This window comes from Vidua chalybeata, chromosome 4, assembly GCF_026979565.1.
Source record: "Vidua chalybeata isolate OUT-0048 chromosome 4, bVidCha1 merged haplotype, whole genome shotgun sequence".
Taxonomy (NCBI): domain Eukaryota; kingdom Metazoa; phylum Chordata; class Aves; order Passeriformes; family Viduidae; genus Vidua; species Vidua chalybeata.
In genome coordinates this window covers 30,469,199-30,497,040 of record NC_071533.1, presented here as the reverse complement: position 1 = coordinate 30,497,040, position 27,842 = coordinate 30,469,199, and the positions used below count along the sequence as shown (strand labels likewise).

The 27,842-nt window shown below is 37.1% G+C and overlaps 1 protein-coding gene across 1 annotated transcript in view; it reads right to left on the bottom strand.

Annotated features, from left to right (window-relative positions):
• LOC128787465 (uncharacterized) overlaps positions 1 to 27,842 on the bottom strand; it is a 57,744-nt gene that overhangs the window by 17,376 nt on the left and 12,526 nt on the right. Inside the window, exons 9-15 of the mRNA XM_053941627.1 lie at positions 23,921 to 24,117; positions 21,606 to 21,670; positions 21,227 to 21,333; positions 18,011 to 18,122; positions 14,624 to 14,726; positions 3,730 to 3,769; positions 2,658 to 2,709 (exon numbers count right to left, since the gene is read on the bottom strand). Of these exons, the coding sequence (XP_053797602.1) occupies positions 2,658 to 2,709; positions 3,730 to 3,769; positions 14,624 to 14,726; positions 18,011 to 18,122; positions 21,227 to 21,333; positions 21,606 to 21,670; positions 23,921 to 24,117 (676 nt within the window). The remainder of the gene's footprint in view (positions 1 to 2,657; positions 2,710 to 3,729; positions 3,770 to 14,623; positions 14,727 to 18,010; positions 18,123 to 21,226; positions 21,334 to 21,605; positions 21,671 to 23,920; positions 24,118 to 27,842) is intronic.

Sequence of the window (27,842 nt, the reverse complement as noted above, 5' to 3'; positions counted from 1 at the left end):
ATCCAGATGAAGCCCAATTCCTGTGACCCACAGGACAACAATTTGTGTGTGGCACATCATCACTGTATCCCAAGTGATTGGCAGCAATGACCTGGAGAGACAAAGAGGCACCTGCCGTGGATCAAGTGGCTCAACACCTCCAGCAACATGGGATAAAAAAAACCAGTCTTGCTCCCCGATATATATATATGGACCAGTATCTCAGCTTTTAACAGTAACTTTGGATTAAGAGGAAGGATGTAGAAAGTACACACACTTCAGTTTTACCTCTGGGACTACTGACAGGACATGAAGAAGTGGGGTGGAAGTGAATGGCATTCATTTCATCTGTGTTGGAGGACTCCCATTATGAAAGATTCAGACACAATCAGGTTAAACTTCCAGGACAAAGCAATATAAATGAACTTAGCTACAGCAGTTATCAGTGCTCAGTTGTCAGCAAATGCAAAATAACTCTACTCAGCACTCTTTCTTAAGATTGTCCTTAAAGAATAACTAATAGTGACTTGCCTTCAGTAGGCTTGCTGCAATTTCTCCCTATGTAAAAGTTTCAGGTCACCTTCAAAGCACACACGGAAAACAGCTACTATTTGAATTGTAAAATCACTGGTGATCTACGATAAAATCAGTACAATTGTATAAAAGCAGTGAAAACAACAAACAAGACATTGAATCCAAACTGACACCCAGAAAGGTGTTACCTAATACAAAAGAAAAGAACCCACTGTGGCAATGTTAACATAACTTGTAATCTGCTTATGGATTTTTTTTTAGTTTTGGGTCAAATGCTGACCTAGAGTAACTAGACTCTTTGTAACTGGACTTCTAATTTAGAAAATCAGTTAATTCATACCATACTCACTCTGTAATCTCTTACTGGACAAGTTTTTAAAACATGGCTAGAATTTTGAATCAAGGACTTGAATCACACCATATTTTTACCCTCAGTATTACTGCAGGACAACAGTGATAGGACACACTGCATTTTGCTGACAGCCTATCAGTGCCCCTATAGATTAGTTACACAGAGCAAGGACTTTGATTTTCTGTATTGAAAAGAGTATATGCAACACTGCTTTCTTTCCTTGTTAAATTAGTTTACTGCTTAATCTCAATAGCATTTTACTGAGCCTGGAATACAGTGCTAATTAAGTAAGTTAATACTGACTTTGAACAACACATTGGTTGGCTAAACTCCCATAATAATAATAATAATTTCACACTAAACTTGGCAAAGACAAGCCATTCGCATAAGGCAAAATGTAAGTGATGATAAAAGTAAGTAATTCAACTTTAGACAACAAGAAAGATGGGAGTTTCTTTGATGTTTTTCCACTGTGAAGAGTTTGTAATTAACTTAGATTTAATAACTAAATGGCATCTTCTGTGTAAAGTTGTGAAATGAAAATATTTTCCTTTAATGAAGAATACTACTTAAAGAATAGGGCTTGGTTGTGCTAAGCACCCGTATGAATGTTAAAGAATGAAAACAAAACAGTCCCTTTCTGATCAAGTTATTTTGTTTGTTGCCGCTTGTCCACTTTTTCACTTGCTGCCTGTGCTCCCAAAGCTACCCTAAGCAGAAGCCTGTGGCCTAACACAGACCAAGATCCCAGCCTTTGGCCACTTTCTTGACAGTGGATGAGTGAGAAGGCTCTTACTGAGTATTAGGATGTCTTGGCATGAGAGGGATGCAATAGTTACAAGCTACTTGAGAAAGAATGGCATATATTCAATTTTGTCTGCATTTTCTAAAGGATAAATTCAGTATCTGACAACACTCAGAAGAACAGAGACAATGTTTATAAATCCAAGCATTTTATGGTTTCAGCAACAGCAGTTTCTTCCAGTTTATCTTGAAAACTCTGGACTAGACAGGGGTACCTGCATCACAGAAAATAAGTAGGCTCTAGATGAACATGTCATCTTACACTGTAATGTCTCACCTAGGGCTGCCTAGACATCTGAACTGTAAATTCTTGGACTGAAAGAAACTATTGCTATGAACTGAACAGGGCCACAGAGTCACAGGTTCCTCCATGATAGCACAATAGTAGCACAGGCTTTCATAATTTGACATTTTTGTAATATTGGCAAGAACAGAAATGACTACTTCTATTTTTATAGACAGGGTATATGGAAGAAAAAAGGCCCAACTCTCTGTTAAGGCAAAACCTTTTGAATCAGAAGAAATTCAATGATTTTAGTATTTACTTCCAGTAGTATACACAAAACACACCACTCCCCAAAAACTCAGAAGATGTATCCAAGTTCACAAGAATAATGTTCCACTCTCTCAACACCTAACTCCCTACTCTTTAAAGAGACTGCATTAACCTCCAATTTTCTTAAGCACTCTTTGAATTATTTTTACTGCATTTGCAAACCTACAATTCCAGGAACCTGAAAAGAGAAGCTCAGTTTGGATGTAAGATACTTCAAATTTGCAGTAATTAAAACGGAAGGTTGGCAAGTTCAACTGTTGCAAAACATTCTGTGTGAGTAACATTAGCCTCTCAGGAAATATTTTTTAATCAAAGTCACCAGACTACTTTGCAGTTTTATTACTGAAAGTCACCAAAAAATGTCAGAATCATCAGGATTTTTCAAATTATTTCCAAGAAAACAGAACTCAGACTTCAAGCAGTAGGTCTTACCTGAACATTGCTTTTGGGATAATAGAAGAAAAATGGCTTCAAAACCGGAGACCTAGACACACAAAACAACAAGCATAAATGCATTTCCCTAGAAATTCATTAAACTTGCAATCATACACTTTTGGACTATTTATACACCAAAAACATAGGAAATTAAATCCATTCAGCCATGACTAGCAATGGTTTTTCAACCAACTTTAGAAGCCTGGGAAGTGCAAAAACTCCTTAAATTCCATTATTGAGGATGTAAGATTTTGTTTAAAAAACTGAATAAAATTTACTGAGGGGAAGTAGCCAAAACAGCAAAAGTATTTTCTTGACAAAGGATGTACTTCTTGACATTGAAGTCTACTACGATGTCAGCAGCTCTGCATTGATACCTAGGCCAGCTACACAGGGCTACTGGAAATACAGCCACAGGTTCTTCTCCCACCTTCATGTGCAGTATTTGCTAAATGACAGAAAAGTTCTAGATGAATAAGCATGAAAAGGTGAGAATATAAATCACTGCAAGATTTTAGCCGTATCTAGAAAGAAAGTGAATCAAGCCAAGTTTTTTTCTAAACATGCTCAATATTGCTATGTTCAGCTCAGTCATTAAATGGTTTCATGCTAAAATTTTGTGGGATGTTCTGGCATTTGACTTTACATTTCTAGATGAAGTGAACTCAGACAAATGTAAATTTGGTGGGCCCATATTCCAAACTAACAGCTACAAGAGAAAACTGGTCCAGAAATTTGCATGTATTAATGTGGTCAAGCTCCTGGCAAGCTGAAGTTGCCATGAAGTCACATTTCAAGCTTTCCCTACAGCTCATTAAGTAAAGACACTGCTATGAGCTGATCAGAAACCTACATAACTCACATTTAATTAAATAAAGAATTTTACTATTTGCATGCATATCATACAGCACTCACTATTATCTTGTATCAGTTACTAAGCACAGAGTGACACAGGAAGATTTAGCTGCTTCTGTGGCTGCTGTCCCAAGTTGGGGAAGTTTGTGATGGTGACTGGTAGGAACATTATCATCACACATTACAACAAGTTAACGATCAAGAGTTAACTTACACTCTGGGGCGCCCTCCAACAATTCCAGTGAGGCCAGGGGCTAGAAAAGGAAATTAAATTCACAAAAGAATGGTTAAAGCCCTCTTCAAAACATCAGAGCTTGCAGCTTACCAATAAATGCAGGGAAATCTCTAGAAAATTACATACATTGTCATAAATTAACAAAATCAAACACTTTTTAAAAGTTAAAAACACATAACTGAATTTTAACAAAAATCATTTAAATGTGCAAAGCATGAACTAAATCTTTAGAATTTTCTTCCAAATACTTTGCATACAAATGCCAGTGAGGTAACACATTTGATAGAAAAATAACTTTGCTTTAGTTTTTTTGTCATTCTTCTTTTATTTACTTTCAAAAGAGCAAAGAAACAATTCTGATGGACCATGGTTTCTTTTAGAAATTGTTTAATATGACTTTGCTTGTGTAGATTAGCTGTTTAATTTGAATCACTCTCTCTAGCCTTTAAACTAACTTTGCTTTTTTAAGGTGCTTGGTACTGCAGATCCCATTCTCTCTCTGTGGTACAGAGGCAGTTCAGGGGTTTAAGGCACTAGCACGAGCCCCAGATCTGTGGTAAGCCAGCACTTATCAGGTTGCCAGGCTCTACTATCATTAACCCATCTGCCCAGATCAGTATTTCTGAAAGAAACAGTTCTACTCTCCTCATCCTGAGCATAGCTTCTCACCCTTCTGTCTAGCATGGACAGCAGGAACACATGAAGCGTCAGAGCTCCAAATAGTATTGCAGGGGAAAGAAACAGTAAAATGTATACATTACACCAGCCTAGGAATTCATTAACATCTATGTTAAGCAGTCCTTTTAAAATAAGTATTGTGGAAAGCTGCCCACATGGTATATTTGGCCAAATTAATTCTGGCTAAAAAGGGCTTCATGCTTTCTGCAGGTGTGAATTCCCTCTGTTAGTGCTCCAAGCAAACTAGAAGCCAGATAACTGTGCTGTTGTGATACTAAAGCAAACAGTCATGAGCTCTACTCCACAGCAGGCTGTTCTAGCTTGGATTCAGTGCCTTGTCAATGTGGACACATACCAGTAGCAGCAGAGATTACACAGCATTGCCATATTCATGCTCATCAGAAGCGACTTCCCCAAAAAAGTCTATGATGTTTTATAGTACACAAAAAAAAAAAAAAAAAAGCCTTCAAAAGAAACAGCATCACAAGCAACCACCTCCCTGCTCATTATGTACTGCTGAAAAAAATGTGGTAGTGGATAGAAAATGAAAGAATCCCTTACATAAGTGTTACACAATTTTAAATGATCCAGTGAGCAGTGAAGTTTCAGCCCTATACATCTTACCTGTACACTCAGTCAAGCAGAACTGCCACTCAGCCACAAAACCAGCTGCAGAGATTTTATTGAATTATGTGCCTAGTTTGTTTATTTAGGTTGCTGAGGAAAGAGGGTGGATACAGTAAGGTCATGTTGAAAATACAGGTCCATAAAGCTAGTTAAATTATCTGTGGATTGTCATATAGGTCACTTCCTGCTAGGCAAGTGAACTGCTCATTAAGGATACCAGACTTTGCTCCAACATCAATTTCAACTTCCTGAAAGCTTTTAAAGACAGCTCTTCATTTGCTTGCTTTCACACAAGGGATCTTGACTCCTACAACAAAGTAGCTCTCAACACAGACAAGAACACAGTCCAAGTAAGAGCAACAAGTGCTCACACCTCGAGGCTAGGTTAACTTTCTTCTGCTGGTCTTTCAGAAGTTCAGGAGCACAAGCTACTGTAACAGCAGATCTGTCTTTGGAGGGACTACAGCTATCCCTGCAACTGCAGAGCAAAGCTACACCAATACCCCAGATGCAACACTATTAAGTTCTATGCTATGATTATTGTTTATGTGAATATAAATATGATGGAGGCAATTTTAAGTCCAATTTAATTTTTATCTATATGAAATTCCTAGTTAAGCTTCAAGCAGAGAAGACAAAGCAAATCTTAAATTACTGATTGTAAGCCACAACCAGTTTGTTAATTCTGTAAACAGCACAAGAGCACTACACCTCGCCTCAACCAAGGTCTCAGATTCCTATTACATTTCTCCAATAAACCAAAAGAAGGCAATGGAAGGTGTAGTGCAACCAAGTAATAATGAACTTGTCACTGTGGCCAGACCAGCCTTCTGCTAATTAAATTATGATCTCCTTGGATCAACCACTGTCCCAAGAAAACTTCTTATAAAAGTATTTCCTCGTGCTGTACTTTATGCTTACATTGCATTGCTTGCTTAAGTATCTATACAGATGCCCTCCCTCCTTTCTGGAAGGCTTATCTTTATCTACAACAACACAAACAATTTGTCGTATTCATACAGAATATCAATCAGGCTGCAGTCTCAAATTGCTAAGATTCTCATCTAAACTGAAGCTCTTGATCTACTTTCCCAGAAACTTTACATGGCCATTTTTTGTCATCAGAGCTCCATTCCTTAGCGCCTCAAGGAAGATAAAAGTATTGTCTCATCTGCTACCACTGAACCTCTTAAACAAGTTGCTTCACATCAAGCTAATGAACTCACCACCACTTTCTGCTACCTTCTGTGTCTCAGAATGGCATAAAACTGATGCACTGCAAAATGGGGTGATGACCTTTAGATGGGAGACCTTCCTTTCAATGCATCTATATATCCTGTTCATCTGTAGGTACAGTATTTGTTTGGTGTCAAACTGAATATCATGACAGTTACTTTGATTCAAGCATTTTATCCAAAAGCTTTCCATTTTCTCACAGTGGCTGGGGACCAAGCCTAAGAACTACAAATTTCTCCAGGTGGCTGGGCATTTTAAACCAGTGAGTACTGGGGATTACACCACTGGGATTCCACTGTTTTTATTAACTCCCAAATATATTACATGGCTGGAAAAACTTCAGGCAGTAAGAATGGTAAGTCTACTCCTTTCTAGGTGACTAAGCTCTGGTATGGGACACTTCCTTTGGATTCTGTGTTTGTAAGTTAAAATCTACACTGAATCTATTAAATAAATAAATAATTAGTTGGAAACTACTTTGATTATTCTGCGCAATTCTTCATACAGTCTTATCCTGTCTTTTCATTTTATGACTCCTTCCTCTAGCCTACTTTATGTCTTACTCATTTTCAGCCCAAGTATCTTAATGAAAAACAAACCATCATCATCTGTGTATACATGTATGTACTATTAATTATTTGTCATGTGTACATGATTCTTTCAGCACACCTGCAGACTCTCACATTTTGGGTCCAATGGCAAATTTGATCCAAATCTGAAGGACAGAGAGGAATCTCAAGAATACCAAAGCACACTAACACACCATGACTGGCACCCCCCTGTGAGCAGAGATGTAGGAACAGATATCCATGTAAATAATACAAGGTGAAGCCTAATCAGGATACATTCCTTGCTTGACTATTTCTGGTTTCCTATGTATGTTTTATCTCTCCAGCTGCCTCTTGATCTTTTTTATTTTCTCACCCTGTAAAACCCATGGATGGACTTGCAAATAACAGATTCTCCTAAAAATCATATATGATGTGCTGGAAAAGACAGCAAGGTTCTGATAAATTTCATGAGCAGGCAAACTAAAGAGTACTTGGGAAAACCAATGTTGCTCTCAGCTGGGGCAATTCAGGGAATGGATACACTGAAAACCAGCCTTGGTAAAAGATGTATAAAATCAGCCCAAATAAGCACCTATTTCAGTATGTAGAACCACCATCTTCTAATAAATTATAATTTATGTCATATATCATTTATGTCATATATACCACACCCCATAAAATGCCCCACAGCAGAAAAAACCCTGACTGGCTAGAACTTGAAATCAACCTGTAAGATGCAGATTTCCAGCAAAACAAGCCTCATTCCTTCCAGCTCTCATTATTCCCCACTGGATTTACAGATAGTGGAAAAGCCTGATGTTTTGCCTCCTTAATATTCCCTCTATCCTATTCCAATCCTACTTGAATGGTCACACCTAATTTCGGATTATTACTTCTTATTCTTTAATCTACTTCTGTCCAAAAAACGTTCTGTACAATTCTGTATATTTTTCAACAGAATAAAACCATTATACAATACATGAAAGATGCTAGACTGCATGAAGCATTTTGTAAAATGCTCTGGAGCAAAACAGCTCCAACTACTTGAAATCTAAAAAGCTTTAAGAACTTTAAAGTTAAACTTAAGGGCTTTTTTTGAAGTTTCACAGAATTTCAAGATAGTGATGTCTCTTGCTGAATAGCTTTCAGCTTTCGACCCTTATACTTCCAGTGACTGAATTAGCTTAGCCAATAGGCTATTAACATATTTACCATATATTCTAAAGAATGAAATATGTGTTTATATATAAAACCAAAGTAGCCCACTTGTCAAGCATTATTTTTTTTAAGTGATCAAAATAGAGAAATCTGAAATCTCAGGTTTTATACTCAGCAGTTCTTAGAATATGGTTGATTACCAGTATAAAATGCATACAATCTTTTTTTACAGGGGTCAATTTTATTTTCTTAATTATTCTATCTATGTCCTCTGGAAACAGCAGATAGTTTATCTTCTGCAGTATTATTCTCAAAAAAACAGGGACTGCAGTAAACTGCTACAACAAGGACATATCTAAAAGTATCTCCCAACACACTTAGGACATCAGTCAAAATATTTACATATACTCAAGCACTTTAAAATCTCAAACTGTATTAGCCAGCTGTCATCTTAGTGTCAAACTCCGGTCACTTTAATGTGAAATAAGGGTCAGCACATGATTTCAGCTATTAGTAAAACATTTTTTAGCTACTGAACCCCTGTTAAACTAAAAACACCAGATTCCCACAGTAAGGCTCTTCTTGAGCTTCTTCTATACTGCATTTCATTCAGAATAAAGTATCTGAATTAAAGAAGACAACATAAAGACATTAAATCAAGATAAATTATTTAAATTCTAGCCATTTGGCTGACTGGACTGTACCTAATGAAGAGATTTTCACTGAGTAATACAAACCAGGTCTGTCTTTGCTAGCTTTCATGAAGTGATGGTGAACTTCTATGGACTGAAATGTTGTAGAACTGCACTGTACTCCCATAGGTTACTACAGATTTAAAAGTCCAAGTCTATGTGTCTAGGATTCTCCACTTCCAAACACAGGAATCTCACTTTACAGAACAGGAAAACACCTGTGAAGACCCCACTACTAGGACCAAACTGTACAGACAGATTGAAAGTTATTTTTTTTCAGGAGACCAACATGCATAAAGCCAACTAAACTTGCTGCTTTCTGGTAAAAAAAAAAAAATCCTGGCTATTATCAACTTTCAGACTTTTGAGGACTAAACAGAAAGAATAATTTTATCAGTTAAAAGGTTAAACACAGATATTAATTGTAAAAAAAATATTAAAAGATGGGATAAGGTGTGTTTGGCTTTTTTTAAATAGTATGTATCCCTTTAATTTCATCAGAAGAGCATAATCCAAATGAAAACTGATTAAGCATTTGAACTTGTGAACTAAATACCACACTCAACAGAAGTTTACAGAAAATGTCTTCCATTCCAAACAGAAAATAAACAAATCACTCTCCAATATGGCACATCTATATACAGTAACTTCAAATTCTTCTCTGGGCTTAAGCATCTCATCTGCAGTTTTAGTAATACTTAAAAACAATTTCTGTGGAAGTATGCTAATGTGCGCTGCTTAGCCTTACAATGGGAATTTTAAAAGAATTAGGAAAAAAAGTTAGGGAATAACTACGAAAATCTCAGTCATTCATTGTTGACTATGGAAGCTTCTTAAATGCAACATCTCAAAATTCTTTCTTGCAGGTCTAACTCCTTGCATATATTGCAGAGCACAAACACACACAGGCTTCAGCCCATTTCAACATATAGACAGCATTCATTTTTATGCAGAGGATGCAATTTCATAAGAAATTGGGAATTTCAGATCACACAATGGCTTTAGATGGTTGTCCTCTACTAGTGTGGAGGGGAGGAGGGAGGAATCACAATTTAAGCACTCTTAAATTGATCAGAAGCTGTGCAATACTCTCCTTTTATGAGGCCTGAGTTTTATTATCCTTGACACATACAAATTCCTAAAAATTTTATCATATCCAAAAATCATATGGTGCAAACTAAGTCAGAAGTTATTAAATACTGACATTAAGACTCTATATTTGCTAAAAAGCACATCTGATACTCAAGACCTAACATCCAGTTTTAAGTCTCTGAAGTGAAGCATCATGAAGATCACCCCTCAACAAAATTATTATGATGTGATTTTTAATTACAGGAAGGAAAAGAAGTTATTTTAATTTTACTGTTGTTCCCTGCAAAATCTGAAAAACCGCAACTCAAAACTCCCTCCAAAGTTTATCAGGCAAATAGGTAAAACATTTTGACTCAAATGATTTAAATTCAGCCTAAGTACAAACACCTAAAGTAGGCATTTTGTACTGATTATTAAAGAAATCAACATCTATTTTACATATAATTTGTAATTTTCATATTATGATATTGCCAAAATAAAACTACCAACCAACTCCAGCTGACAGCTCCACAAGCAGTGACTAGCAGGCTAAAACCACCTGATGAAACACCAGAAGTGACAGTGCTTCTGGATGTCATTACAGAAGATGCAGCAGGAGCTCTTGTGACTCTCCACCCTTATTCTGAACCACAAACCTCTTTTCTCAATCTCTCTTCTCCTCTACTCCCTCTGTTCTTAAACTTTAGCCTGTTTGGTCCCCTTAAATATTGGTGGAGTTGCTTTTCAGCATTTCTTACAGGGAAACCAGAACCAAGGCCTCTTGATTCACATTCTTTTGTAGTTATGCTTTCTTTCACTATCTCAGGAAACCATCTGTAAAGCAGACAGAATACTTTCTAATGCTACTAGATGTCAGAAAGCTTAGCTGATTATCTTTACACAGCTTGCTAAAGGTTCTTGGATGAAAGGTGCTATATTTGAAGATTATTATCTGTACAAATGCCTACACATCACTTAAGAGTAACAAGCACCAAACTGCCACTGATGGGAAAAAATATAGTTAACCACTAGATACAGTCCAAGCAGAAGAGAAAGTATTTCCCATTTTTTCCTTTTTTTTTCCAGTACAGATCTAAAAGTGTACTTTGTTTTTTAAAGGTCACTCTTAAATGTCCAAAATAATGGAATGAAGTGTTTCAGTTCAGGTGACATCACTCTGCAAGTCATTAACTTCTCTTTCCTCCTTGGTGTCCATTATGAAAGATTTGTAATTTGTTCCTGCTTTTCCTCTGTTCTTCATTAAAAAGATATGCAGAAAAAGAAAGAAGGGTTACTTGCAATGACTCTCATAGCCACTATCTCACCTCCTGGAAGTGAACTAACACAGGAGAGTTGGGAGGGGTGTGACCAAGCTGACCATCTTTGAAACACAGGACTTCATTGTTTAAAGGATTTTCATCAGGAAAAGCCACTCATGCTGAAAATCTCACTTGGTGTGTATCCCCACAACTGCCACCATTTTGGCAGAACAAGGCCACATGTAGTTACATCGCACAGATCCATGTGTAAAGCACAAAGCCACATTTGATAGGCATGCTCTGTCTATATAAGAGACAGCAGCCACAGGTATTTTTATTCAATGCCCAGCAAGAAAAAGTGGTGCAGCACTGTACAGCATGGGACCTCAGGTGCTCACTGCCCAGAGCACCTACACAGGGCACGCAAAGCTCAAGTTCTGGGCTCTCTGCCTGCGGACAGTCTGACCCTCCCACAAGGGTGACCACACTGGCATGGGGAGTGCTCTGCCTCTCACTGAAACTGCGACACTCCGGAGAACTGTAATTATCGGCAAACATATCCTGGTGAAATAGAGGGGAGGGAAAAAGCTCAGGGAAAAGGGGGAGGGCATTGGGTGCTGTTACTAGAGAATTCACCTAGGACAACAATCTCAACAGTCTTAGTTCTGGCTTCTGTTCCCAAGATCATTTACCCATCTCTAAAAGTCTTGTCTGTGGAGCTGCCCGTTTTAAGACAATTAAGCATCAAGAATTCCTTGTTGTGCTCTTCACAGCACGGTCTGGAATTCCACACTACTGTCAGAATCTAAGCAGTTACTAGTACACCACTAATTACTGTTTGGCAGTGTTGCAAAATTCTAAATCTCACTGAAGAAAGAAAATTAAAAACATTTTTCTTAATCACTGCTTTAAATATATTCCACATCAACAAGTAGTTTACTAAGCATTTAGATCCCAAATCTGACACTTTCTCTGCTTACATAAGAGTTTATGGGCACAGGTAATACAGAAATTTACCACACAAGAGCAACTGAAAGAAGTGTCTGTACGAACCAGTCCCAATATATCTTCCACAAAGTAAAAAAAAAAAAAAAAAGAATTACTATGTACTTGGAAGTATGTCAGTAAACAGCCCTGATAGCCTTTGACAGTAGTCATTTATGTCACAGAGGCCAAAAACTTTTTTGCAGTCCTGTACCTACAAGGAAAAGTGCTATTTATCACCAGATGCCTCAGATGATTCCAGAAAAAGACTCTTTCCCATTGCTGTTCATTAGCAGCAGCTCTACGAACCGAAACAGATTTTTTTTTTTCTGAGAAAAACTTCTACAGGATGTTCTAAAAAGCTTAAACTGTTCCTTTAGGAAACAAACTCAGCACCTCAACCATCATCCACACAGACTGCCTAACCCTATTCCACATAGGAATGCATTTGTTTCATCACTGAAAGCCCTGATAACAAGAACTGAAAGTTTGCCACCTCAAGGCACAGCAGTTCACATGTTATAGTAACTCAGTTTCAATTCTACACATACTTCACCCAACACACATAGAGCAGATTTTTCACTTTTTCATTCTACAAAGATCAGTGGTAAAAGGAAAAAATGGAACCCTTAATAAAGCCAACACTTTCAGACTTCAAATGTGGTTTAAATACACAGTAATTGCTTTATAAAAGAAGCACAGATTAAGAATAAAGAACAAGTACAAGTCCATTAGTTTTGGACATTACAAATAAGCAATGATTTTAAAATCCACACAGCTTTCTTTAATTCAAAAGGATGCTTTCTAGGGCATTGTCTATGCATACACAGAATAAATAGTAAGAATAGAAAAGGAGAAACTACTTCAGTTATGATTCCCTAACTAGTTACAAAAATGATAGCTTGGTCCGGCAGAAAATACTATCCTTCTTTCATAAGGAAAAGTCCAGGACTATAGAACCAACTCACATCTATGGTAAATGCTGACCTACTGATGAGCCTTCAGAACTGCAACATTTTAGAATACTATCTCAATGAATATTTACAGTTTGTTCTACATGATGATATCTATATTGTAGAGACAAAAAAAAAAAAGGATGACCATGCACTGACCTTGTCTTTATAAATACAACTTTAAAGAAAAAAAACCCAACCTGCATTAAACTCTTCTCTGCAAATACTGCAAAGACACATAACACAGAATGCATGAATGTGTCTACACAATTGTTAACTCACTGGAAAAAAAAATTAGTTCCTTAATTGCAAAGCAACACCTAACTATTCCTCCATTAATCAGGATTTTAGATTTGCTATGGAACTTCAGAGTTTCACGTCAAGCCCCTGGAATTGAATTTTGAAGATCTATGTAAATCCTAGATTACACAGATCTTCATTAAGGTATGCAGAAGCATACAGATTACATAGATACCTTCATTAAGGTGTGCAGAAGCCACTGCAAAATATCTAAGCTCTAGTCCCCAAATGAGGCTGTCAAAATTTAAATTCATTTAGAATGGGTAATAGAAGTGGGATGAGTATTCATGATTTATGCACAAAACACAGGGATGAGCTTAGAACTCAAGACAGTTATAGTGGTGACACCTTAGGGACTTGGGAGTAGAAGAGAAAAAAAATTGCTCAAAATCACACAGTAGGTCCCCTAGAAAATTTAGAGAAACCAATGACGTGTACAAAAAACAAATATACTTTTTTTTTTAATAAACATTTGGCAAGCAATAGAAGCACAGATCATTTCACATTACATGACCTTCAAGCAAATACTTGAAAATATACCCTCAAAACTAAGATGGACTTAATTAAATTCCAGTGGTTTGATTTTATGTCACACATCAAATAAAAAATAAATCTTGCAATAGTTGCAATACATCACAAAATCAAATTCTGAGGACAGAATAATTTGAGGTTAGATTTAATACTGCAGGATGAGAATTTAAGTTGGGTACTTAATACACACTGTGAATTAAGTAAGATGCAGAGTGTCAGCACCATCACTGCAGTATTAAATTTTTTAAATTATACCTATACTCTGTAATTACTTACACAAGCAGCTATACATTAAACAGTTAGAAGTACAGTAGCATCAATAAAAATTCTTTATAGTAACACCAGATAATGAAGTTTGAAGAGAAGCTTCAAAACTCTCAAACTGCACATCTCTTCATAAACTGCACTGTTATAACTGGACACTGAGGTATATTTTTGCCAGTTGAGTAACACTTGGTGTTTATTGCCAGCAAAGTCTAATAGCATTACTAAGTTTTAGGAACATGGTAAAAAAGTAAATCACTGTTGCACATCAGTGCAGTCACATGCAGGAAAACAAACAGAGGAGGAAAAGGAACAAAACCAGGATGGAACAGTAGCAGCAAGGGAAGAATAAAGAATCTAAAAGGAATACAAAGATGAACTTTGAAGACTTTTATTTTATTGTTCTGCTGATGTCTGTCTCATTTCTACACCAAGCTTATATACCTTTAAAAATCATTTCACTATGAACAACATAAGGAAGTTTAACATGACTAAGTTTTTGGGTGCTAGTCATGTTCAGAGAATAAAAAGTAACTTTAAAATTCTTAGAAGATTATATGAATAATTACCCATGCCAGTTCCAGCTGGTGCAATCTCTTTGGAGAAGATTTCTACAGCTTCTCTTTGTTTATGGTGTACAGCAAGCCAAATAACAGCTTCCCGAGGTCCCTGCTGCAAAAAGCTTGAAATTAGATTAGCTTAGATGCAGAACACTGGTTAAATTTACAAAACTGAAAAATAACTGTAGCTCAGTATTCGAGTTAAATAATTTGGTGACTTTTTATCCACCATCACTACAGTTTGCTGTTAACTTTTCATTATCTTTATTTTGAAATACCATGGAATCAACTGTTGGGTATTTCAAGTCACTAGGGCGCTGTGCCTTTTCTCCATCATTCTCTAAGAATCAAGTACTGTAACTAACAATACCAAATACTTGGCTTCGCTGTTGGTGGAACTGGCAAACAAAGTTTGCTCTTATTCTAAGTGCACTGAGAGTACTTTGGGGCCAAGTTAGAGAGCCAGGTTCACTTCTCTTAGCATCAAGAAGGAAGCAGATCTGTCCACAGAAAATACTTCAAACCTAATCCTTGGGAGATAAATGTGAGAATAGAACTTGTAAAAATCACCATTTTTCAGAGAAGAGCAGATGCTCCCTCTAAAGATAAACCAAAAGCACTCCCTAGTCTAGTCAAAACACCTGTCCTCGCAGATAAGCAGTCTCTCAAGTTTTACTTCTCCAAAAATTCTATTTTCAGCCACTGATGGATCTACTATTGGAATCAGTATACGAAAAATATGCAGCCATACAACAAACCCAACAAATGCACAATTTTAACATTCAGTGCTCCCAAAGCTAACACAAGATTCATTAAATTACTACAAATAATGATCAAACAGAAATATTCTTGCAAAAAAAAAAACCAAAAAAAAAAAAACATATTCATGCATTCACATCTGCTTTCTGGTTCTAAACTGTATCATATAATCAACATTCCATTTAAAGTTCCATATTTACCTCTTTGCCTGCAAATGCAAGATACAATGGTCTATGAAAATAAGCTGAATCCTGTTTTGAGTGGATGATCCCAGTATCAAAACTGGGTGTATATATACAGGCTGAAGCAATAAATCCTACAGTATCAGAATTAAAACAAAAAAAAAAAAGGCAAAACAAAGTCTGAACAATGTCTTGGAAATCAATTAACAAAGGGTTAGCAGAAAACTAACAGAGCACATACAGTTTCTATGTAGCAAACTCTAATGCCTGATGTACTATTAAAAATAGCTTACGTGAAACACATCCCAGATTTCCAAACCACAAACTCACTGATGCTGTGTCACTGTCATAACTCCTTCCTCCCCAGCATAACATAGGATACTAAAAATCAAACACCACTAAAATTACTCAGTGCTGATTCAGGTCCCTTTCTAGCTCACACTAGCTATCAAGAGGGACAGGCAGCAGCCACATCAACAGGGAGAGAAGTCTGAGAAAAAGAAGTGCTTGCCACTCTTTCTTATTTCTCAAGATATTCTGTGTTGTCAGTCAATACTACACACAGCAGTTCAGACTACAGGCTTACCTAAGGCTGGGAGACACAGGGATTTCACAGCTCCAAAGGCTAACCATTGCACCAGTTTGACAGATGTGCATGGGAAGTAGTCTAGCCACACCATATATTGACACTGAGCTCCAAATATCATTCAGCTTACCCTGTCTTGGTATTCACTTATGTATTTGTTTCTTTGTTTCAAATTTAGGTGATAGAACTTTCAAAGCAGGCACTATTTTCCTTATGTGTTAACATACTGCCTAGCATAGTATGGCTCCAGTTTTGAGTACTATGATTTGTAATCCAAATAACCAGGTCTAATTTTGCACTGAAAGACATGGTAGGAAAGAGTGTTTAAGTGACTACATTATCCCCACCTGAAGGTCCAATGAGTAAATGTTCTCCTTGGGATTCTATGACTTTGTATTTTAAATGGAAAAGCAAACTCCACTCCCTAACCCTTCTTCTCAAACTACCACGGCTGCTTTCCAGATGAAAGCACCCCTGGCTAGTTTCTTCTAAAATGCTAGAGGAGCATGAAGGGCAATAGAGTGATTTCCTGTATTTCAGCCTTAGCTCTGACATCCTGTTTTAGGCATGGATGAGAAGCACATACAATGGCAATAACACTCTGTTTACTTTTAATATAAGACCTGGGAACTGAGGCTGGAAATACAGAAAGTACTACAAATACTTTCATTTAAAAATTTTATTTAATGTACTATAAGCAAGGCAAACTGAAAAATCAGGAGGGAGAAACTGCTGTACTTCAACTCATTATTCACTTTGTACAATGAGACAAAACTTCCTATACAACAATTCATTGAAGAATATATTACAATGCATAATGATAAGGAGTTGGTACAAACAGAACAGAGGCAAGCTGAACATCTGGAACATCTGTTCCTATGTTTAAGAATTTCGATTCTGCACTCTTACTAAGACACTTAAAATTGCAGGTTTTATGGTCCTGAAATGAAAGAGACCACATTACAAAGCTCAGTCTTCAGGAAGCAACTCTTGCTGCTTTGATGAAGGAAATTGAAACTCAAGCACTGAAATGAATACCTGCAGATATAACTTGACTGAATTCTAAAACCACTCAAATTCACTAGTAGCAAGTCCACTGTCCTTCTCTACATACATTCACATTTCCTTTAGATACAAACTGTTGGATAAAATGTTGGCACTCGTAAGAACAAACTCAGAGATGAGTTTTGCCACGTGTACGTTAGGAGTTTTGCAAGACTGACACGGACAAAGAAGAATTAAATGCTACTGTTTTGGAACAAACTGAACTGTCTAAATATTTAAACTGTATCTAAGTGAGGACATGATTTACAGTCTTCTTCCTTTAAAAAGGACTTTCATTCTCTAGATTAGGAAAACAGACCATGGATATCACAGCTGCAGTGGCTTTGGCCATCATTCATATTCTTACATATGCACTCACAGTGCAGAATTACATAGCTGAAGATTATTTCTGAAGCAGTACTCACAGACAAATTTAAACTTGTGCAGGCAACACTAATGCTGAGACTTCCTGATTGCAATATTTATAATGTGATCTTTTTGCATTACATCTAATGCAATTTAAGTCTACGCCATGGAAGTTATTATAATAAAGTATTTCTTTAGGAGACCATCAAAACAGAACACAACAACAAATCTTACAAAGATTTCCTAAGATTTTGTATCAGCTTCTGGAAGACCCAATACTGCAAAGACCTTGTCACTGTTAATTTTGTACATTAAGTAGTGACAGTGAGTTCTTTGCAACATGAAGGGGTGAAATTCCCAAGATGATAATGACTTCCTTTAAAGTTGTGGAAAAGATAACAATATGGAAAGATTAAAAGAGGTCAGTAAAAGTTTAAGAACACTCCACTGCATACTTACACCATCTATAGTCCTTCTAGCATGAGGTCCGTATGTATCTTCAGACCCCAAAACCTGTATGTTAACTGCACTGTAATCTTCATATCCAAGCTGACTGAAAATAAGACGAGTCCTACAACAAATGATAGTTTAAAATTAGTAAACTGTCTCAAAATGATTATCTGAAGTAGCCCTGTGTGGTCCACAAATGTTAACTCTGTCAAGTGGCTGTAGAAAAGATTTTATCAGTTGAATTATTGGAATTTTGTTAGGATATATATTTTGCTTGGTGGAACAAGCAACGTTTTTTGCGTTGGTGGAACATTTTGAACACACTGCTAACGTTTCAATGTTGTCATAAATATAACCACAGCACCTGAAATAGTAAAGCAATGTACAGGACATTAATACAAAATTAAAATTTTTAATTGCTGTGAAGAGATGGAAAGGTGTTCACACATTAGAAATGAGTCCACGTTTATTTCTGATGAGATAAAAAAATAAGAACCTCATTTAAGTTAACTAAATTTGCAAACTGTGTCTGTACTAAGTTATTTTAAATTATTTATCTATCAGCATTACAGTTGCAGATACTACAGTTCAAAACACATTCTGCGGGCCATTTTTAGCCCTTTCATGTGTTAGTAATGCAACAGAGAATCATGAAAATTAAAAGGACACCAGAGACTACTTCAAAAGACTTCTTCACCCACATATTGCCAAATGGCTTCTGCTTGCACTAATGAATAAACAAGTAAAGGAGAAGTACACAAGAAAGAAGCAAAAGAAGTCATCTTACAAGCTACCAAAGCTGCTCAATGTCTTAGGCTAACAACTAATATGACCTGCATAAATGAAGTGCATAAAATTTGTGCACCTTTTTCTGCATTTGTTGCCACTAAACTACTTGACAGAACTTAACCTAGAACAGACTGGAAGCTGGGTAGCTGAAAAATCACGTCCTTTGAATATTCTCTTGAAACAGAGAGCCCTGGACAGACTCGATCAATGGCCTGAAGGCAACTCCATGAAGTTCACTCATGTTAGGCAAAGTGCTGGGTCCTGCACTTGGGTCACAGCAACCACAGGCAGCACCACGGTCTGGGTCAGAGTGGCCCGAGAGCTGTTTGACAGAAAGAGACTTTCGGGTGCTGGATGACAGCCAGATGAACACGAGCCAGTGTGTGCCCAGGCAGCCAAGAAGGCCAGTGGCATCCTGGCCTGGATCAGCACTAGCGAGGTCAGCAGGACCAGGGCAGTGATTGTCTCTCTATATTCGGCACTGGTGAGGCCACACCTCAAATCCTGTGTCCAGTTTCAGGCTCCTCACTTTAAAAAGAACATTGAGGTGCTGGAGCATGGCCATAGAAGGGCAATGAGGCTTGTGAAAGGTCTAGAAAACATGTCTTACAAGGCAAGGCTGAGGGACCTGGGGTTGTTTAGCCTGGAAAAAGGCTACACATGAAAGGAGGGTGTACTGAGGACAAGGCTGGTTCCTTCTACTGCGCCTGCAGTGAGAGGAACAGAGGAAATGGCTTAACCTGAGACAAGGGAGATCCAGGTAAGGTATCAGAAAAAATATCTCTCCACTGTTCAGGCTGTCAAGCATTGGAGTAGGTTTCCCAAGGAGATGGTGAAGTAACCATTCCTAGAGGTGTTTAAGAGATGTCTGGATTTGGCGCTGGGTGATGTGACTTAGGGATTATAGCAATGGAGCTGAGCTGATGGTTGGACTTGCTGATCTTAAAGGTCTCATCCACCCTTGACAGTTCTACGATTTTATAAACAGAAACTGGTAAAAAAACTGATGTCAACATTTCTGAAAGAGTTATAGTTGCTGACAGAGCATTCTTTCAGAGGGATGAGAACAGCTTAATTCTTATTCTCTCTCTGGGCTGACAAACACCAATTTTTTGATGTGTCAAAGAAACAATTCCACATATTAAGCTGTTTAAGACTACATTTGAGATACAGAATGTGTTTTTGTATATTGTAATTTTCAAAACAGAGAACTTGCCCACAAGCATGCCTAATGGGCTAGAGGCCACTTCTCATACTAGTTAATCAGCCTTCAACTATCTCTCATCAGCTTTCCTCTGATTACCCAAGAGAGCATAGTATACAGGCTGAATTAACTTTCTAGATGTCAGAGACAGCAGCAGCACTACAGTCTGTTTCAATCAGACAAAGATTCACATAGTCCAGTCTGAAATAATATCCAAGAGCAAATATGAAATGGAAACACACCATTCTATTTTTTTCCTAAAATAATCAGCTAGCTTCCAGAAAGATGGCTTTTTAGAGGTTCTGAGTCTCCAAGTCTTTGCATTTACCACTTCTGGAAGAGCTCTTCCATAACTTGATTTTCTCAATAGCTCTTGGACACGGGCTTCTAGCATTTGCAATTACACAGTCCCTATCAGCAGCCTGCTCTTATCTGCCATATCTCTTGAGGGAAATCAGACAACTCCTCCTTCCCCACATTGCTGCACAGAGGCACATGAAGAATCACTCCAAGTAAACCCTGGATTTCTGACTTTCCAAGTGCAGTTTTTCCATGGGTCTACAACAGGATGGGGAGGAAGCTTAATACAAAACATGGCACAAGGAAATAGAACTCTTAACTAGAAAGACTGGAGCTACTGGAATAAGCACTGAGAGACTCCTGATATGGAATTATATTTAAGAGGAATTCCGCCTTGCCCAAATATACTGGCATGATGATACAACTGAAAGTTTATCACTCTGTCTTGGAATTGTAACTCTGTTCTAGGAAAAAACCAAAAAACAATCACTGGGTCACATTTTATAAAGTGTGTTTTACACAAATTCAGTCAACTTCCTACATTTCATATCAGTAAGACTTATCATAAAAAAGCTCTGTTAAAGTTGCTGTAAACTAGTTTCACATGGGTTTATCTCTGGCATCTAATAAAATTTAATCTCCATCACAGCTTGTTCCTCACTAAATTGTGTTTCTCTCCATCCATCTATTTTCAAAACTATTTGGCACTTTTCTCACTCTGTCAAACCTAACTGAAGTGCAGTTACAGACTGAAAACAGGTTTCTTGAAAAGGCTACTTAAGTCTTGAAATATCATCCCAATAGAAAAACTGTAATACTCTAAGATGCCTAAAAGGTTAGTAATGTTGCCATCATGTGTCACTGTTCTATTTTCATCACATCTGGGGGGAAAAGAAGCAAGCCAGAACCCCTTCCACGACTCAAATACCAACCTTTGCAGAATAGCCTCTGCAGTGCGCTTTGCTTTTTGTACTGCCTTTGGGCCTCCCACTGGACAGACAGCAGTAGCTCTGAAGCCATCAAGGTAAGTGGCATTTACCTAACAATAAAAGGATCACAAAGTTACATGGAATTCAGTACTGATAGGCTATAAATGCTCTCTGGCAATCATTATCTATACAAATACACACTGTAAACAAACTAACAGGTTTTTCCGTATAAAATAAGGTTTGCCTTTTCAAATTTTCCACCTCTTTCTTTTACCTTTGGGGCAGAGAAGATGAGGAGAGTGCTGAGTTTTAGCACTGTCTCCAAAATTTAAGATTTTTAAAAATCAAACTATAACTTCCATGCCACAAAATGAGGTAATACCTTATAAAATGTTGAAGGAGGCAATCCTTTTGCTCCACAAACTTTCACTGCTCCACCATCAAAACCTATAGTGGTTAAAAAACAGTATTTCAGCTTCTTCAATATAACTTCAAATCCAGTCTTTTGGGACACATATTAATCAAATGCACTTAATTAAAAAGCAAGTCATTGATAGCTGTACAGCCGCAGAAGAGAGAACCTTCCAGAAAACAGTCCTTCCTGCCTTAGAAAGAACAGCAGCAAACCGGTGACTGAATTTATGCCTGCCATGAGCCTTTTAAAAGGGCGATCAAAATGTTTATTCATGCACTTAAAAAATACTTAACAAAGAAAGCAGCCTTAGGACATCAGACTCAATAGTTATTTTCCTCTTAATATCCAGTTATTGCACACACACAGAGCTTATAATTTACTGCAGCTGGCTGCAGTGGACTGCAGTCCCTCACTTGGTAAAGAATCAAAGCAAGATGAGAAACCAGTAAGAGCTATTGGCTGAGAGCTTAGTAAGTGTAGCTTTCTTATCAATAACAGAAACAGTATGAATATATGTTCCAGGGCAAAAACCATGTTCAGTATTAGGAATATTAATGCAAAAAAAAAAAAAAAGCAGAAAATTGCTGGGATGTCATCAGGTTCAAGCTTGAGATGGAGAAAATCAGTAGGTGCTACTCCTTGAAAATCAGCAGTGCAGGATTGGCACCTCATGTTTTAGAGCCAGAATTACAGTGTAGTTCACCTGTGCCTAACCTGTGTTTGCAAATATTTAAGAAAAAGTTCAAAGCTTCATACAAACACTCTGAAAAGATCAGATCAGAATGTATCTAAAAAAGTAAATGTCACTAGTACAAATTTTACACACCACTCAAATAACATCATCACTGTCTCTCAAGACTGACATGAGGTTTATTTAACTCTCTCAATATAGAGCTACATCCCTCCATTCAGGGTGAAGAACTGGGAGAGTTTTACATTCCAGGTGAAAGCATAGTACAAAAAAAAACCAAATACCACAAAACCAAATGCATAGCATCCATTGACAAAAAGAAAACAAGCACCTCTCAGCTCAAACTCTGCAAGTAATCCAGCAGGACAATAGAACTGGCAGCATAAACAGCAAAATTAGATAGCTTGCCTGTTTTTACTGGTGTACGTGTCAAAGCACTTCAAACTAAAATATTTAAGCAATCTGACCATTTTCCATCTGTTATATTTCTAAGAGGACTAACTGAAAGTTCATGTGGAAGTTCATTTTAAGTTCAAACATGTCATATCAGGTCATTTGCAAGCTAAAAGTTCATAGGAAGGTTAGTTTCTTTTTTTAAAAAGAGAAAGACTAGGGGCTAAGAGCAGCAAGCTGACCTTATCAGACTGCCATTTGATTACGTTGCATGAGCAGAAGATTCACTGTACCATGTTATGTACTTTTTCACTCAAGCAAAATATTTTTTATGTTACCACATTCAGTTTTATCCCAGTAAGTTTTTATTAATTTGAGATTTCGATTGTTCTAAGCTTTAGAAAGACACTTGGCATTCTGTCACAATAAGTTTCATTAGAAGGAAAAAAATAGACTATAGATCCAGTAAAAGGCAAACTTTAGATGACTGTAGATAAAATTATTTTTAAGCTGTCTTACTCAAATAACAGCTCTTTGAATCTGTTAAGCCTGGTTTTTTTTTGTTTTGTTTTCCTTTTGAAGGTAAATTCTGAACATACATTATATCCATCTTTAGTCTACTGGCTGTTAAGTATTTTGAGGATTGCAAATGGATTTTAAAAAAAAAGATTCCCTGGTGGAAATCTTGTACCTAATCAATCATTCTTCTACCATGATCCACCTAAATGTCTAAGAAAAATGCCATTACCAAGTAGTGCTTTGGAAGACACAGCATTTCATTGTTACCAACACTTCAAATGGCCCAAGTAAAACCATGTACAAAGTATTTTTTGAGAAAAGAAATTTAGCTGCAGTTTAAAAAAAGCACTGAAATCATAGTGAAGCTGTCTCAATGTTGTTCACACTGAATACACAGTTTAAGGAATTGACAGGTTCAAGACATACATTAAAAAGTAAAGCAAAAGGAGCAATGATTGAAAATATAAAATAGTCAACCAGCAAGATAAATTAGTTTATGTTTAAAACTTCTAAAGGAATTTCTAGCAGAAGTCCTTGAAAGTATCAATTTAATACAGCATGACTCTAAGGAACTGATTTAATAAGAAATATGCAGAGACTACATGGAAATTAAAGTAGCTGCTTCTGTTTGATAACACACTTCATTGACACAGATATCTTTACATGAAAGAGGACTAACCTGGAATTTCTGTGATGGAAACCTGGGAAAAGTCACATGTAACATCTGGTAAAAGATAGCGCTGAGGATTGCCCAATTCATACACCAACTGCTCAGCTACAGTGCCAAAAGAGATCAGTCCCCCTGTGTCTGGTGGCTTGGAAAGAATAAAGTCTCCTTCAGAGGAACATTCTACAATGGGAAAGCCTATGTTGTGCCTAGAATATGAAAAACATTAAGGAAAAAACCCTATAAATACAAAGGGAAAGTGAAAAGAAATATTAACAACACACCAGAATTTCATAGCAATGAATTAACCCAATTAAGTAAAATCTGTCAAGAGTTACAATTGATCTGCTTGTTTTGACTGAAACATAAGAGTAAAACAGAAGCCCTGAACAAACTGCTCAACTGAAATAGTACAAGGACGTAGTCTATTGTCTGGCAAAGAAATGCAGATATAACAAGAGATACCACCAGCAAACATGGATGTAGGGAAGGGAGTAGAGAAGGACACCAACAGAAACAGTTCAAGTAAAAAGAAGCTGGAAGAATTAGAGGACTATGATTAAAGATGCAAATTTAGAGTAAAATAAACCATGGTTAATTCTAGCCCCATTTGGCTACAGCAGCACACACAGCATGACAGTGAAGACATCTAAATACATCTTGCACTCTGGATTTGTAAAAAGGCAGTCAAAGCAGGAAGAACAAATTGTGCTGGGAATCTCAGAGACAAAGGGAAGTAGGAAACAGAAATAATCACACCTACAAAGGATAATTTCACATGTTAATAATTAATTATACACAGGAAAGTAATAAACTGAAAACAGAAAGACATATGAAAGTAAAGATCTTCAGTACAAAGAAGACAGAACTAACAGAAAATTACAAAAAGAAAAGCAGTGAAATTACAGACATGTCCATAAATTAAAATATTCATCTTCCTCCTCACATTCTCACAAGCAAAATATACAAAAAGTGATCAAATAACTCATAATAAGAGGCACATACTGGTCATTACAGTAGCAGGGCAGAGTTTTCAGGATTATGTGGACAAGATCCAGACATCTGCTTTTCTAGCTAAAAGGCTTTCATTTATTTACAGAGAATTTGAGCAAAATTAAGAACTTCAAACTTTTCAGAAGTACCTGAGAATTAATATTAAGAGTGCAAAGATTCTTCTGAAAAGTCTACCTGGCTCTCTTCCCTCTCACAGGATGCCCGAAATTTGTGCAAGTGCCTTACAACATAAAATGAATACAAAAAGAGGAGTTAAGGAGATACAGTCCCTTGCAAAAGCTAAACTGTTCTAAAAGGGTCCTAATAATGAAAGGTGGTGAACTTTACCATGCTCATTAAAGGCAATGACCTTCAGGTCTTTCATACAAACTTAAAACCAGTTAATCTCTCCATTTAATTATTTTTGGGTGGTAGCAGTAACAATGTGCTGAACATACAACTGAATTGGTATCAGCAAAGGTTACATGAACACAGTTTGTATAACATAAATCCATAAAGTCTGAAAGAAAGTAAGCAAAAATACCACTGAATTCTTAAGGGACATTTGTAAAAGTTCATGGGAGTTGGAGCAGATTCCTTATCATCAAGAATATTCAAACATAACTCCATTATTTAAAACAAAAGGATTAAGACAAAAGATCTGTTACCAGAGATCAGCAACTTTTAACACTTAGACAAATTTGAGAAGTATGGTAGCTGGTGAACACCTAGAAAAGCCCACAATCAGTTAAGATAATAAAAAAAATCAGTTAAGATAATACTTCATTTGACTGGTCTTTGAAACTATTTACACCACTAAAAAAATAAAGGAAAAAAAAAAAAGCCCACCCTGGCGAATGCAAAGAATTGAATGGAATCAACAATTTCATATACAGGGTATTCTAGTGGGGGGAGGGGGGGGGCATTGAGAGGAAGAGGAGAGAGAAAAGATGGTAGTAGAATTATGTAATATTCAAAATTTTGAAGTGTGACACAGAAAAAAAACAACACCCCACAAACCCCTTAATTCCTGGTCTGGAACATTAACGTATGGTAACAGACTCATGTGTAATTATCCTCATTTTAGATGCAAGGAGACACACAAAGGAAGCATCATCATTTGGCCAGTGTAACAAAGCAGGATCAGTGACTGAGCAAGACTAGAATTAAGAAACTTTTGCCCTCTCAGTTCCATATTTCTGTGCTTGACCCTATCACCTATCTGTCCTTGTCTTAAGGCAACAGTAGCAAGTGCCCAGCTCACAGGCTCAATGCAACTTATTCAGATCATGTACCCAAAAGACACACCACTCCCAGGAAGAGAGATCACCCAGAGCAGTCCATCTCCCTGCACTGACAGCCAGTGTCCCTGCTGCAGCCCACTTTGATCTCAGTCATCAGCACACACAACTCTTACAGTACCCCCAGTAATCTTTGTTTTGAAGGAAGAAGTAAACTGTAGACACTCAACTTCCTACTCTGAACCACTGAGTCTACTAACATTGATCCAACTTCATTTTGCCTAACTTGCACCCTCAAAACCCCTAAACCATTGAAAAACAAAACCCAAATACAATAGTGAGACAGAGTGAGAAATTTCACCCCCTAATATGGTCAAAATACAGCAGGGTACACTACTCAGGGTACACTACCACCCAATGAACTTTTTTGTATGGCCAGTTTGTTGAAGAAGATGTGTCCTCCCGAGGTTATGCTAGCCCTTAAAGCTTCCCTCACCTTTTTAACAATTCACAACACAGGAATGCAATGATCAGGGTAAGAAGTCCCTGTTACCTGTCTTGTAACTGGATGACTGGGAAAATAAAATACCCAGTCTTATCTTATAGCAGATGGCAGTAATAACACGCATTAATATACACACACTTAAGACAAAAACCTATTCTGTAAATTGCTAAAAGACATTACTTTAAATTAATTTTCACCTTGGAAATAAACTGGTCTGTCACTCCTGTGATACAGTCAAATGACAGCTACTTAAACCTGGCATAAAAAGCTCCTTAGCAGCAGCAGCTGCCTGGCTCAGGTATACCACAGGCAGTATAGTCACACCATCATACTGACCAGCACCTCCACTTTTAAAATATTGAGTCTTCACCTGATTAACGTGTAGGTTTTGCTGAATGACTACACACCATATGACATCTGCTCTGTGGGGAACACACCAACCTCAGGCTGTCCATAACCCATAGCCAAGATGTACTTTTGTACAGTGTAGCAGGGGAGCAACCACAGAACTATGAATTTTAGCAGCAACTACAGTCATGGCATCCAAAGGTACCTTGGCAAAGTGGCATCCTTCAACAATAAAAGAATTGCATCAGCTTAGTGACAAAATCCCTATGTAAGATGAGGCAGTAGCAAGCAATGGAAACAATTCCAAAAGGGAACCAATACAATTAATTCTAATTAATTTATATTAATTAATAAAATACAGCACTAGAAGTAAATATCAAGCACTATTTTAAAATTATTTAAGCAATTCTTTTAGCACAGGGTCAATATAAAGAAATAATACACATCAATTTGTGAGAGGAGATGACAACTACCATTCTTTAATCCAAAAGGTCAATTTCAGGTTGCACATTTGCTACTTAGCAAGTAAATATATTATATTCTACATAAATGTATATATAATATAGACACTAATAAAAGCAGAGCACTGAATGAGACCAAGCTAAGATTACACCTCAGAAAACCCCTCCAAACTGGGCCTAGATAGGAGTTAACAGTTAAAGCAGGTCTTAGTGAAGACCTACAGCACAGGAATAACCAAGTTACAAAACTGGTTTTGCTGCTGAAGCCTCCATCTCATCAACCTTCTCTTATAGCAATCAAAAATCTGAGTTTTCTGTCAACCTCTCTGCCTGCCAACAACTTATTCTTGGATTAATTTTTTCCATGTAAAATGTTTTTTCTTCAA